General features: G+C 48.3%; 1 protein-coding gene across 5 annotated transcripts in view; it reads left to right on the forward strand.

Annotated features, from left to right (window-relative positions):
• c1qtnf12 (C1q and TNF related 12) overlaps window positions 1-14,936 on the forward strand; it is a 94,651-nt gene that overhangs the window by 64,096 nt on the left and 15,619 nt on the right. For all 5 annotated transcript variants that reach the window (XM_038821919.1, XM_038821920.1, XM_038821921.1 and 2 more), the window contains one exon: window positions 5,664-5,754. In XM_038821919.1, the coding sequence (XP_038677847.1) occupies window positions 5,664-5,754 (91 nt within the window). The remainder of the gene's footprint in view (window positions 1-5,663; window positions 5,755-14,936) is intronic.

The raw sequence follows: 14,936 nt of genomic DNA on the forward strand, positions 1-14,936 counted from the left end.
TGCTTTGCAAGATAGACACTCAGCTCCTTTGGCTGCTGTGTAGAATGACGTGGCCTAAATTCACCAGCGTAGGGCACTTTTAAGTCCATGTGTGGATTTGTGTGGCTGTCACGGGCAGGGTGTCCATGAAGTTCAATGTCAATACGGCTTTGTCTACTACTGACAGGGGGATGCTAGTGCTTACAGACAGCGGGGGTCAGTTGAGGTTATCCGCATGCGTGATCTGTGCTCCTGACGATGTATGATGTCACCACCCAGTCACCACCAAAACAACATCGTGGCCAGACCTGATGGCCAAGGCCACCACGGTCTGACGGGACATCTCCCCAGAGGACGATGAGGAGTATGATGTCCTTTTCCACATTCTCACAGGAGAGTGACAGTTCTATGGCCCTTTTCAGGTCCAAGACCAGCTCCTCAATTAGCTTTCTCTCAGTCGTCATGTTTCAATGACTACCGCCCGGTGGCCCTGACGTCAGTTGTAATGAAGTGCTTCGAGAGGCTGATCATGAAGCGCATCACCTCCATACTCCCGGAACGCCTTGACCCACTTCAATTCGCATATCGTCGCAACCGGTCCACATCAGACACTATTTCCATGGCCCTACACTCATCCCTAGAGCATCTCGAAAACAAGGACTCCTACATCAAACTCCTATTTATGACTACAGCTCCGCCTTCAACACCATAATCCCAGCCAAGCTCATATCAAAGCTCCAAAACCTAGGACTTGGCTCTCCACTCTGCAACTGGATCCTTGACTTTCTGACCAACAGACCACAGTCAGTAAGAATGAACACCAACACCTCCTCCACAATAGTCCTCAATACCGGTGCCCCGCAAGGCTGCGTAATTAGCCCCATACTCTACTCCCTGTACACACACGACTGCATGGCAAAACTTGGTTCCAACTCCATCTACAAGTTTGCTGACGACACGACCATAGTGGGCCGGATCTCGAATAACGACGAGTCCGAATACAGGAGGGAGATAGAGAACCTAGTGGAGTGGTGCAGCGACAACAATCTCTCCCTTAATGCCAGCAAAACTAAAGAGCTGGTCATCGACTTCAGGAAGCAAAGTACTGTACACACCCCTGTCAGCATCAACGGAGCCGAGGTAGAGATGGTGAGCAGTTTCAAATTCCTAGGGGTGCACATCACCAAAAATCTATCCTGGTCCACTCATGTCGACGCTATCACCAAGAAAGCACAACAGCGCCTTTACTTCCTCAGGAAACTAAGGAAATTCGGCATGTCCACATTAACCCTTACCAACTTTTACAGATACACTATAGAAAGCATCCTATCGGACTGCATCACAGCCTGGTATGGCAACTGCTCGGCCCAGGACCGCAAGGAACTTCAGAGAGTCGTGAATACTGCCCAGTCCATCACACGAACCTGCCTCCCATCCATTGATTCCATCTACACCTCCCGCTGCCGGGGGAAAGCAGGCAGCATAATCAAGGGTCCCTCCCACCCGGCTTACTCACTTTTCCAACTTCTTCCATTGGGCAGGAGATTCAGAAGTCTGAGAACACGGACGAACAGACTCAAAACAGCTTCTTCCCCACTGTCACCAGACTCCTAAATGACCCTCTTATGGACTGACTAACACTACACCCATGTCTGCTTCATCCAATGCCAATGCTTATGTAGTACATTGTATATATTGTGTTGCCCTATTATGTATTCTCATGTGTTTTCTTGAATTCTGTTTAATTCCCTTTTCTTCCCATGTACTGAATGATCTGTTGAGCTGCTTGCAGAAAAATACTTTTCACTGTACCTCGGTACACGTGACAATAAACAAATCCAATCCAATCCAATCCAATCTGGGGCCTTGGAGATCAGGACACCATTTTTTAATGGTTCCACAAGCTCATTGAAGGATCTCCACTCCAGAGCCACCGGGACAGTGAGGCTGTTGATTACGCTGAACGTTAGCGGTGGGAATGTATGGGTGTTGCTGAGCTGGGGGGAAAACAGCAACTGAAGCAGGCTTATGGGCACTTCATATGAGCAATTGGTTTTGATTGATTGATATTTATTGTCACATGTACCGAAGTACAGTGAAAAGTATTTTTCTGCGGCCAAGGGAACGTACACAGTACGTACATAGTAGACAAAAGAATAATCGACAGAGTAGATTGACAAATGGTGCATCAACAAATAGTGATTGGTTACAGTGCGGAACAAGGGCCAAACAAGAGCAGCATAGGGCATCGTTCATAGTGTTCTTACAGGGAACAGATCAGTCCGAGGGAGAGTTGTTGAGGAGTCTGGTAGCTGTGGGGAAGAAGCTGTTCCTATGTCTGGATCTTCTGCCTGATGAAAGGGTCTGAAAGAGGGCAAAGCCTGGGTGTGAGGGGTCTCTGACAATGTTGTCGGCCTTTCTGAGGCAGCGGGAGGTGTATACAGAAGAAATGTGAGGGTGGCAAGCTTGTGTGATGTGTTGGGTCCAGTTCACCACACTCTGCAGTTTCTTGCAATCTTGGACCGAGCAGTTGCCATACCAGGCTGTGATGCAGCCGGATGAGATGTTCTCTATGGCACATCTGCAGAAGTTTGTGGGAGTCGATGCAGACATGCTTCTGTAGGAAGTAGAGACATTGTTGGGCTTTCTTGACTGTTGCATCAACGTGACTGGACCAGGACAGACTGTTGGTGATGGTGACCCCCAGGAACTTAAATCTATTGACCATCTCTACTTCGGAGCCATTGATTGGTGCTATGCTTCCTGAAGTCGGTGATCAGTTCCTTGGTCTTTCCAACATTTAGAGAGAGGTTGTTTTCGGTACACCGTGCAACCAAGTGATCTATCTCCCTTCTGTAGTCTGATTCGTTGTTGTTTGAGATAGGACCCACCACAGTCGTATCATCTGCAAACTTATAGATTGAATTGGAGTCGAATCTTGCCACACAGTCGTGTGTGTTTAGGGAGTACAGTAGAGGACTGAGCACACATCCTTGTGGGGCCCCGATGTTGAGGACTATTGTGGAGGAGGTGTTGTTGCTGATCCTGACAGATTGTGGTCTGTTGGTGAGGAAGTCAAGGATTCAGCTGCACAGGGAGGGGTCAAGTCCGAGGTTGCAGTATTTGGTGATTAGTCTTGTTGAGATAAAGGTGTTGAAGGCGGAGCTGTAGTCTATGAACAACAGTCTGACGTAGGTGTCCCTGTTGTCAAGATAACAGAGTTGGTAAATGGGCAACTTTGTGGTGCCAGCTAAGAAAGTAGAGGCACGGGGTAAGCAAGTGTGATATGAAGATGTGGAAATAGAAGGAGGATGAGGGTTTGTCTTTGAGATTTCTCTTTTATTTCAGTTGAGGAGTGGTTGTGTGATTAAGGTTGGGGATGTCTTGCGATTTGTGACCAGGGACAATTCTGGGTGATTGAGGACTGAGCCAGGTGAATCAGCTCATCCAGCTATCAGGAGGTTTGTTGTGTTTTTCCTTTGCCTGTTTTTAACCGAGCCATATTGGAAAAGGGTGTGGGCTGGCATTAAAATGCCTCATTCACTAACCATAGAAGACTAACAGCCTTTTGCAACAAGCAGCAAAACCATTTGTAAAGGAAGATGAGACACCAAGCCAGTGTGAGTTCTATGTGTGGATGCTCAATAAAATAGCAACCAAACATTGCCCACATGTTACATCTCGGTTTTGTTGCTGGCTCGCCTTCTTCATGGACCTGCCTCATTACCATTTGTCCATAAATCAACATCACAACTCCCACAAAGGTAAAGTGAACCTTTAACTGTCTTATCTTAGACACCTCTCCTGCACTTAGACCATAAGACATAGGAGCTGAAGTCCAAAGATGTGCAGGCAAGGTGGGGTTATGGGGATAGGGCGGGGTTTGGGCCTAGGTAGGCTTCTCTTTCTGATGGTCGGTGCAGACTTTGGCCCAAATGGCTTCCCTCTGCACTGTAGGAACTCTATGTTCTAAGTAGGCCATTCGGCCCATCGGGTCTGCTCTGCCATTCAATGAGATCATGGCTGATCCCCCAACATAACCTTAATCTTTGAAACTATTGTTCATTTCCTACATGCAAAAGCACAACAATAGACATCTTACAAAGCCCTGGATCTCTGCTGGCTGCTGACTGATGAAGAAAATCAGCCTGTTGCCTGATTCAAAATGCTTTGAACTGTTTCTCCCACTTTAAACGATCAGCTCAGTGGCTGTCTAAAAGGGTGATTAGTTTGAGAATCTTGAAAGCGTGAAGTTGTTTAATATTTTGAAACCCCAAATCCATTGACATGCTTCACAACCACTTACAAAAGCTGATAGAGTGTAAGGCAGTTCATTACATTAATTACCAAATATTACATCCTGTTCATTTACCTGGCTGTAATTGAAAACGTAGCTAGATCATGAGGCAAGGAGAGACACTCTCAAATGAGTTAGGATTCCTCAATTCGGGGGATTTATGATATGAGGAGTTGAAGTAATCTGGCACAGGAAGGTCAGGAAACATCCAGAAAAATTTGAGATCTTGCCTAACCATTTATTGGAATTCCTTGAGGACGATGGGTCTTGCTGGCAACTAATTCTGTGCTTCTAATATTTCAGCAAGGATTTTTATGCCATGTTACACAAACAATTAGTCTAGAAGGGGAAAAAAAGATGTGGCAAGCCTCTACATTGAACTAAAAACTGGCAAAACTGCAGAATCAAAAAGTGGTTGCGAAAGGAGCTGTAACCGTCTGCCTGGTTGGCCAGCCCACTTGGTTGGGAGGAATATACAAATGATAAATTGCATCATATGAAGGGAAATAGATGGACAATTTAACGCTTTTAACCAGGAATATGTACACTTTGGGCTGGATTCTCTGTTTCTGCGGCTAAGTACCGACGCCGGCGTGGGAACTGTGGCATTTTACGACTCGAAAATTGGCGCTGAACCCTCACCGATTCTGGGACCGGTGAGGGTAAAGCACCCGCGCGGTAAAACGGCCGGAGAATGGCCGGGTCCATGGCCGCGCATGCGCACAGCGATGACCTGCATCGGAAGCCTCGGGAGAGGGAAGGTGTGATTTAACTGCCTTACACAGATGTGGAATGGACAACCAGGGCGGCAGACAGTGTAGAAAAAGATAAGCGTGAACGGGAGCGATATTTGAGAGAGTGGGAGTGGAGTGGTATTTCTTTCTGGGGTGGGGAATAGATTCGTGACGCACGAGCCAGTTCCTTCCGGGGTCTGGCTGTGGAGAGAGCAGGTACCAGGCAAAGACAAGGCAAATTCCTTCAAGGAAAGAGAAAATCAGAGGGTGAGTCCCTCCCCCCACACTGCTTTCATTATCCCCTTACATTCAGCAACATTGATAGAGATCTTGGAGCAGACTGCAAGTCTACACGATGCAGACAGTGTCATAGAATCTGGTAGACAATGTTAATGAAAGATAATTGCAGTAGACTCATAATGTCTCTCACCATGAGTTTAGATCAAGCGAGGGATGTTGTTTACATTGTGAAGTCTTGCTTGCAAATGGAAAAAGAGCAATAAATATGTTTTTCAAAATGAGCTACAAGTTGATTTTTCCATTTTCATTAAAAGAAACAGAAATCACGATGTTTTCTTATTTGGAACAGTAGCACAGCGTATCTAATTCAAAATGATCTTTTATCATCCGACTTCTCATTCTCTCCGCCCCAGATCACAGTGAAATGAAGAGCAAAGGACCACTTCGTCCGAGGGATAATGTGCGAGTGCTCATTTGCATCGAGTCCCTCTGCCAACGGAATATGTAAGCATTCTGAGTAACTTTGAATTTACTCCGCCGATCATTCGCTTGGGTGTCGTCTTCACTCTTGGCAAGATATCTGTACAGGCCGACCAAATGAATGAAACCGCTGAAATGTGAGAGTTTTAAAAGGGGCTGAAGTTGTTCTATTCCAGAAAGCCAGTTCGGTGACGGAGAGAACTGTGGTCTGAGGCGGATAAATCGGGTCTATACTCTCTGGAGTTTAGAAGAATAAAAGGTGATCTCATTGAGGATTCCGAAGGGGCTTGACACTGAGAGGGTGTTGCCCGTGGCTGGGGAATCTGGAACATTTGGGTGGGGGGGGGGGGGGGGGGGGGGGGGGGTGATCATTTAGAACTGAGTTGAGGAGAAATGTCTTCACTCAAAAGGGTTGTGAATCTTTGGAATTCGCTACCCCACAGGGCTGTGGATGCTCCATCGTTGAAGATATTTAGGGCTGATAGGAAGACCTTTGGTCTTGGGTGGGGCAGGGGAGGGGGGTGCTGACGATCAACTTTGATCGTACTGAATGGCGGGACAGGTACGAAGGACAGTATGATCTACGTCTGCTACTGCTTTATGTTCTTGTGTTCCATCTTTACACACATTTATGTTCATTTGCAGATTTACAGATTGCAAGCATAAACCTCCGAACTTAACTGCAGTTTCAGTCTGTGTCTATTTCTACAAGCTCAAGTGAATTTCATTTAATGTATACAATTAATGTACAATTAAAGTAAGGGATGGAAAAGCTGAAACGGGAAAGTTCTCTTTTCCTACTGAAGTTCCATTGACTCTGGCGATTTGTTAGTTAATATGCAAATTCTTTTGTTCGCATTTTTAAAACAGTGGTTGGCATGCTAATTTACCGTCTTGAGGGATTAGCGTCTGGTTTGAATACATAGATTTTCTTCCTTTGTCAGACCTTCTAGGCCGGGATTCTCCGCTTCGCGATGCCGGAAGTGAGAATTGTGATAAGTCGAGTCCCCATCGGGATCGGGGTGGCCTGGCTCAGACCGCCTTTGCTGCAGTACGGGATTTAAACTCGCCCCTTTGGTGCTACTTACAGGCTCCTGGCTGCTCACACTGCTGAGTGCTCACTGTGTCCTGTAAATGTTCAGAGAGCCTCTGATCATCTGGGAGCACACTCAGGCCATCCCTCTGGACAGCCTCATACCCCAGCTGTATCATCAAGTGGATGCGCACGGCCAAGCTCAAATCAGGGGTCCACCAGGTGTTGATACTCTCAGAAAAACTGTAGAGGAAGCAGAGGGTTAGCAGAGCTCACCCCAACCAGAAGACACTTGCAGTGTGGCCTTTGGAACCCTGCCTGGTCCTGTGATCCTCTCAGGGCAGAGGCCTAACCAGTAACCCCAACCCCTCAAAATCACCAGCTCTCTCCTCCTGGTGAGGCTGGTAACACTGACTGCTTCCGCCACATCCTCCGAGGTTCTAACCTGGGGAAGAGGGTGTCCCTCCTCTCTTCACTGGCCCTCTCCTTACTGGCCTGAAGCTGTGGATTGACTTTGGGCTCCCGATCTTGGCGGGGGCAGGTCTTCTCTGAGCCATCTTTGTGGCTGCAGTGAGCGTGTGGTGAGTGGAGCGTTTAAAAACAGCTTCAGCTGTCAGGGTCTTTGATGCTAACTCTGAGTCTATTGGTTACAACTGTCACTGGGCCAGGAATTGTTCTCAGTTCGCACCAGCAGAGTGCTGGCCCATTTGCATGCCCTGACCCTATTACCGAATAGCACCTCAAATCGCACGCTAATCAGTCCCGATGGGAACACTTCAGGCATGATTCAGTGGATCAATGTTAAGTCCGGTTTTGAGCACATTTGTCAGGGAGTTTAACGATGCTCATGTTGGCGAGATAGCGGCCCTTATTCAACGGTGCTTAGTACCAAAAATGAGCCCTCACGAGATTCTCGACATTACTGGCTCCCTCGCCGTCTGATTCGCCCGACTCGCGCATCAACTGCTCGCCACTAACAAGGGGGAGCTGCTGTTAAACACTCCCTCACACTCGCTCCCAGTCAACACAGAGACCTGCTCCTCACTTTGGTGACGCCGACCTCTCAAGGCTTCTCGACGCAGTAGATGAGAAGCGGGACTCCTGAGGGGTTCGGAGGACAAGCAGCAATGCCGCCCGGGAAGCAGTGACAGCAGCTGTCAGTGTGGGCAACGTGACAAGGATGACCGCTGTCCAATGTCGGAAAAAGACTTAACGACCTCCAACGAGCTGCAAGGGTAAGTTACCACCTCTCTCCCGGCATCATTTCCACCTGTCATCCTTCAAATTCCCAAACCTCCCCACAATCCACTGGCTGACACCTCACACACTCCCCACATCCGATCTTCAAGCTTGTTCCTCAGAGCCCCTTGGCACCCACCAGCACAACTCCTTCATGTCCAAGTGCGGTGCCCACACATGCCACCTGCTGTAGACCCCACTGACCCATCAAGTGTGCGGCTTACAATGACCTCTCTTTGTCCCCAGGAGAAGATAGCCCATAATAAATGGGAAAGGGTCAAGATGGGGGGAGGAGTCCCAGAGATTTGAGTCCTCACCCCCATGAGGAATGGGCCCCGGATAGTTGCCGAAAGGGGGGCCTGTGCCAGAGAGGTGAGGATTCGCTGCCCCTTCACCCAGATGACCTGTCTCAAGTGAGTTGTCCATGCCAGACAAAATGATCCTTCCCTCTCACCGACCACATGTCCATTGTCTCACTGGATCTCTATCTGATGAGGCCGGGCCATCCGGTGTTTACCCCCCAACCCCCGCCACCCAAGAGACCACCTCAGAGGAAAGCCCTGCGACGATCATCATCAAGGTATCTCAGCTGTCACCCCCACCTTCCTCCAGCGCAGAGACACACACCTCCATGGGTGACATTAGTGGACAGGCTTCTGGGGCTCAATCTGGTGGGCACCACACAGTTGCTGATGCACATCAGGTGGAGGCAGAAATATCCCAATGAGACAGCAGTCAGTGGTCTGCTGGAACCCCGGACTCAGATGGGTCCCAGTCAGATGGGGAGCCTGTGGGCAATGTTTTCCCAGAGTTGATACAGATGATAGGACAGAGCTATGAGATTAAAGAGGGAGTGTCCGCGACATTCCGGCAAATGCAAGGCCGATTGGAGGAGACCCAAAGTCTTGAGGTGCAGGAGATGGTGCTGACAATGCGTGGCACCAAGGCCAACACTGCTAACGTGGAAAACCTGGAGCACGCCTTCCGCATCTTTAATGGAGAATATGGCACGGGTGCCACACTGTCTCTCTGCTGAGACGTAGTCTTCTGTAGCATATGGTGTCTGTCAACTCATGGAATGACCAATGACACCCGTACGCCTTGGGCCGTTGATGGATTCCCCTTCTGGGTCCTTCCTCAGCCTGATAGGCGGTGGCATCTTCAGGGTGTGCAACAGTCCTTTGGGGTGCCGCCTCCAGCCTGCGTTGTCGCTGTTGCCTTCTAGGGCATCTGCCCGCCTTGGTGCCACAAACACAGCGAGGACAGCCTCAGCAGGATTCACACCGAGCCCAGGGGCTCCCCAAACCTGGAACCCCCTCCTCCCCCCCCCCCGAAAACTGGGGCAGCAGCTCTGGTGCCCTGGAGCCGAATGCCGGAAAAAGGAAAAGGCTACTAACCCCCATGCAAATTAGGGTTAATGATATTCTCACCATTTTTGGGAGCAATCCGGATTTCGCTATCGGGAGCAAACCACATAAATCGCCCAAAATAAGGAAATGTCCCATCAATTCCTTGATATCACCTATTTTTGATAAACACCAGAATTACAGATCTCTTTTTAAAGTTTGAAATGTTGAGCACATTTTTAAATTGTGCAATGAAGCTATCAGACTGCCTCAACAGAACGACAATAAGATTGGCATCTAACGCTGAACTACTACCCCGCCGTTTCTCGTCTAATATTTTCCACTATTATAGGAGCACATTCTGGCTGAAGCTGTTCCCTCAGAAATTCCAAGTTGTTAACCAGGGTTGAACTGGCTGCACTGAAAGGGCGTGGAATCCTGAAGGACAAACAGCACTCCGGGATTATTTCCAGGGCCAAATGCAAAATCTGCTCATTGCCTGATGGCCAATCTGTCCCTGAACCCAACTTCCAAGATTCAAGCAGCTGCAACTCTTTACCTATTTTTCCAAAACAGTTAATGGGATTTCCTGGACTTGAACAACTGACACATTTGGCCATTGTACACCTAATCGAACAAGCCATACGGTTTGCATTTGTTCTGAACTACTCCTCCTTGCTATTCAAACAGTCAAAACCTTTGTATTGTGTAAATCACGGTCCGCCTGTGTCACTGCTGCTAGCTTTTCGACACCCTTTGGCATTGCGACTGGAGTTAAAGGTACAGCCGTCAGGTCAAAATGAGACCCCCAAAACCCTTCAGTTGTTTTATAGGAAGCAACAAACTCACTGTGGTTTCCCATCAGCTAGCTCAGCCTTCTCACCTCTGTTAGTTTGAGACCTACCCAATGACTTCAGTTAATAATCAAGGCTAGGGGCAGCACGGTGGCGCAACACTGGGTTAGCACTGCTGCCTCATGACGCCGAGGACCCGGGTTCGATCTCGGACTGTCCGTGTGGAGTTTGCACATTCTCCCGTGCCTGCGTGGATCTCAACACCACAACCCAAAAGATGTGCAGGGTAGCTGGATTGGCCACGCTAAATTGCCCCTTAATTGGAAAAATATAATTGAGCACTCTGAAGTATAAATAAATAAATATATATATAATCAAGGCTGATGCCCTGTGAGTAGTGAGGGTATGTTAAGTTAAATGTGCTTGTCTTAATTTCACTCCCGAGTGAGCCCCCATTATATCCTGTATGTCCTCCTGAGCTTCTCCACCCATCCCTATGGACCTTTATAGCCCCTCTGGAATCTTAGTGCCAACTCATGCCAATCCTTGATCCTCCAGCTACCACGCTTTGCCCTTACACCTTCCATACCATCTCACCCAATATCAGTCCTTGGCAAACCTCAAGACCCATGCTGAGAGGAAATAAAATAAAGTTTTCAGCATCTGTTGATGTATTTACTATTAAAAAACCCCACTCTAATTGATATCCCATTCACTACATTTAAACTACATTTAAACTCCTTCAACTACATAATCTCTTCTAACAACAAGCATTTGCATCCATAGCCTCATATCAAAGATTTTATAAGCACTTTGATCTGTCAATCAACCTGTGAACTGACAGGCATCCCACTGTGATAATGATAGGTTGTGAAATCAGTAACACAGCACTAATCCTACAATGATAACCCTCGGGCTTATGTCAATAAACAGTGAACAGCAAACACTGCTTTGAAGGCCAGGAGATTTAAATCCTTTGACAGCCTGACAGTTCCCTTGACAGCTTGACGGTTCAATTAACTTGACAGTTCCAATTGGTTTATCCACTTTTTGTGCACATTTGTATCTACTTTTAAAAATCGAAAAGGGCACATGACTTCTTTCAAAGTGTACCTTACCTCCCCATAAGGTACCAAACATATCTCAAAGGTGTCTTGGACCTATCCAAAAGGGTACTGTACCTCTACTAGTAACTCTGCAAACTTTAGACCTTCCCCGACTAGGTCTAATGTGCACAAGTTGTATTTCCCACTCCCTCTCCTTGCGGAAATCAGACCTGAACAAAGGCAACTGCTGTGTTGAATATACAGCTGCCTGCGTCAAACATGCATGTCTGAAGTGCGCGATCCCCCACCCTACCCACACACATGTGGAAAGGTGGGGTTGGGGGGATGGGGGGGGGGGGGGGGGGGGGCTTTCAGGTTCAGGTTGCCAGAGCCATTTTCTGTACAATGGAGAGCCTCTCCACCTGCAGGAAAATTCAGGCTGCAGTTGAACCTGGCTGCTTTGTTCAACAGTATAAAACTCCATAAAATGAAAATGAAAATTGCATATTGTCACAAGTAGGCTTCAATTAAGTTACTGTGAAAATCCCCTCGTCGCCACATTCTGGCGCCTGTCCGGGGAGGCTGATACGGGAATTGAACCGTGCTGCTGGCCTGCCTTGGTCTGCTTTAAAAGCCAGCTCTTTAGCCCAGTGTGCTAAACCAGCCCCTGAGACAGCACTTGAAGCTCAGCAGGGAGTATTCCTTCATCGGATCTCAGCAGCAGTGGAAAATTGCTTCTTGTGGCATCCCGTTTTCTGCAAAATGGCCACCTAGAGTTTGCCTTCATAAGAAGGACTTCCTACATAGCAATTCCTATATAGATTTCTCAGACTGTCATGTGGAAGATAATGGAATGCCAACCAGCTGTGTCTCCTGTTCCTCCTCCCCTGTCGTATAGGAAAGACAGACTTAATGCCACACCCACACTCATGTTTTCAATTTTTTTTAAATATCAATTTGTGTGGGCAATCCTTCTTCTCTTAACTCATCCCTCACATTCTGTCAGTTCTGTCGCATGAAGAATGAAAGAAGAAAGTATGTTTATGTATTTATACAGAACCTTTCATCACCCAGGACATCCCAAAGCCCTTCACATCAGCCAATAAGGTGTATTTTTGACGTATTAACACTGTTGTGATTTTGGGAAACACAACAACCAATTTTCCCACAAGTTCCCGAAAAACAGCAATTAGTAAATTCATCTCTCCCTCGCCACTTGCCACAGAGTATTTCACCTGCCTTTATTTCCTTTGCATACGTAACACTGTACTGTCACAGTCTGCAATGTAACATGTGCAGCCCATCATCTCATCCTCTACAGTAGGCCAAAGAATACACATTCTATGATTGGGCTGTTCCAGTGATGGACTTAACGATAAGTTATTGAACATTAAACAGGAAATGGACTACAAATACAGGCGGATAGGTTTAGAATAATTTCAAACTTCTCTGCTCTCAAAATGTCGAACAAGAAAAGCATTTCTCCAGCATTAACCTTCGTCGTTAATCTGACCCTCGACGGTGTGCGGAGTCTGCAAGTCCTCCCCGTGTGTGCGTGGGTTTCCTCCGGGTGCTCCGGTTTCCTCCCACAGTCCAAAGATGTGCTGGTTAGGTGGATTGGCCATGCTAAATTGCCCGTGGTGTCCTAAAAAGTAAGGTGGGGGGGGGGGGGAGGTTGTTGGGTTACGGGTATAGGGTGGATACGTGGGTTTGAGTAGGGTGATCATTGCTCGGCACAACATCGAGGGCCGAAGGGCCTGTTCTGTGCTGTACTGTTCTATGTTCTATCTACACGTAATGGGGAGATGGAGGCATATATAAATGTCACTGGATTAGTAATTCAGAGGCCCAGGCTAATGCCCTGGACATGAGAACTGGTGAAATTTGAATTCTGTTAATAAATCTTGTCTCAGCAATGGTGACCACAACTATCACATGATTGTTGTGAATAAAATCCCATCTGGTTCACTCATGTCTTTTAGGAAGTTGAATTACAGAATTGTTACGGTGCAGAAGGAGGACATTGACCCATCATGTCTGCTCCAGCTCTCCAAATCAGCTTTATGATTTAGTGCCATTCCCCTACCTTTCCCCTGTACCTCTGCACACCGTCTTGAATGCCTCCATTGAACCTCCACCACACTTCTAGGCAGTGCATGCCAGGCCCGACCCGCTCGTTTGACAAAGTTTTTTCTCACATCACATTTGCTTCTTTTGCAAATTACTTTAAATCTCGGGCGCAATTCTCCCAACGGGAGTCTAAGTGCCGACGCCGGAGTGAAAAACTGAGTGTTTCACTCTGGCGTCAGAGCCCCCTCCCAGCCCCATATTCCCCCGCCCCCGGGGGGGCTCGGAGTGGCGCGCGTCATTTACGCGCGCTGGGCCTTGACGCCGCGTAAAAAGCGACGGCGCGTAAATGAAAAATGACATCACCCTCGCATGGGCGGTTGCCGTCCTCCCCGAGGCCGCCCCGCAAGAAGGTGGCGGATGGATCTTGCGAGGCGACGGAGGAAAGGAGGTCCCCCCCTTAGAGAGGCTGGCCCGCCAATCGGTGGGCACCGATTGCGGGCCAGACCCCATCGGAGGGCCCCCCCCCCCCCCCCCCCCCAGCGTTCCTGCGCAGTTCCCGCCAGCAGCGACCAGGTGTGGACGGCGCCAGCGGGAACCTGTTGTGTTGGGGCGGCCGCTCGGCCCATCCGTAGAATCGGCGCTCACCTTTTGCAAATGGTGAGCGGCGATTCTCCGAGCGGCCAGCCGTGTGTCGCCGTGCTGGTTTGGGGGGGTGTGGGAGAATCACGTGTGGGTGCCGGGGCGGCGTGGCGGGACTCGCGCAGCGCCCCGGCGATTCTCCCACCCGGCGTGGGGTGGGGGGGGAGAATTCCGCCCCTCGTTCTCGACCCTTTTATAAAGGGGAACTGTTTCTCCCCGCCTACTCTGTCCAAACTGCTCATAATTTTGAACATCTGTATCAATTCTCTTGGCCTTCTTCTCTCCAAGGAAAGCAGTCCCAACCTCTTCAATTTATCTTCATAACTGAAGTTTATCATCCCTGGAACCATTTTTGTAAACCTTTTCTACACCCCCTCCTACGTATTCACATCCTTCCTATAATGTGGCTCCCAGAACTGTAGTCAATACTCCAGTACTCCAGCTGACGCTTTGCATTAGTACAGCACAAGATCCTTGCTCTTGGACTCTGTATCCCTATTAATAAAGCCCAGCATACAATATGCTTTATTAACTGCTCTCCACCTGACCTGCAACATTCAATGCACATATACACCCAGCCCCTCTGCTCCTGCATTACCTTAAGCATTTTACATTTATTTTCTATTGCCTCTACATGTTCTTCCTACCTTTTTTCTGCATTGAACGTAATCTGCTACCTATCTATCTACTCCACCAACTTGTCTGTGTCCCTTTGAAGTTCTACACTGCACTCCTCACAGGAGTTTTGTATCATCCCCACACTTTGAAATTGGCCCCTGCACACCAAGATTTGCCATCCGTACATGATCTGGCCTCTCTGTGACTCCAGACCCACAGCAAAGTGGTCACTTCTGAAATGACCGAGCAAGTCACTCAGTTCAGTGGCAATTAGGGATGGGCAATAAATGTGGGCCTTGCCAGCGACAGGCACACCCCATAAAAGAAGAAAGAAATATTGCTACCCACAGAGCTGCCTGACTTGTGGATGTAGCCATGGTGACTCCAGACTGCCTGCCCCTTGGGTGCAATTCAGTCAAAG

This window comes from Scyliorhinus canicula, chromosome 16 (genome assembly GCF_902713615.1).
Source record: "Scyliorhinus canicula chromosome 16, sScyCan1.1, whole genome shotgun sequence".
Lineage (NCBI taxonomy): Eukaryota > Metazoa > Chordata > Chondrichthyes > Carcharhiniformes > Scyliorhinidae > Scyliorhinus > Scyliorhinus canicula.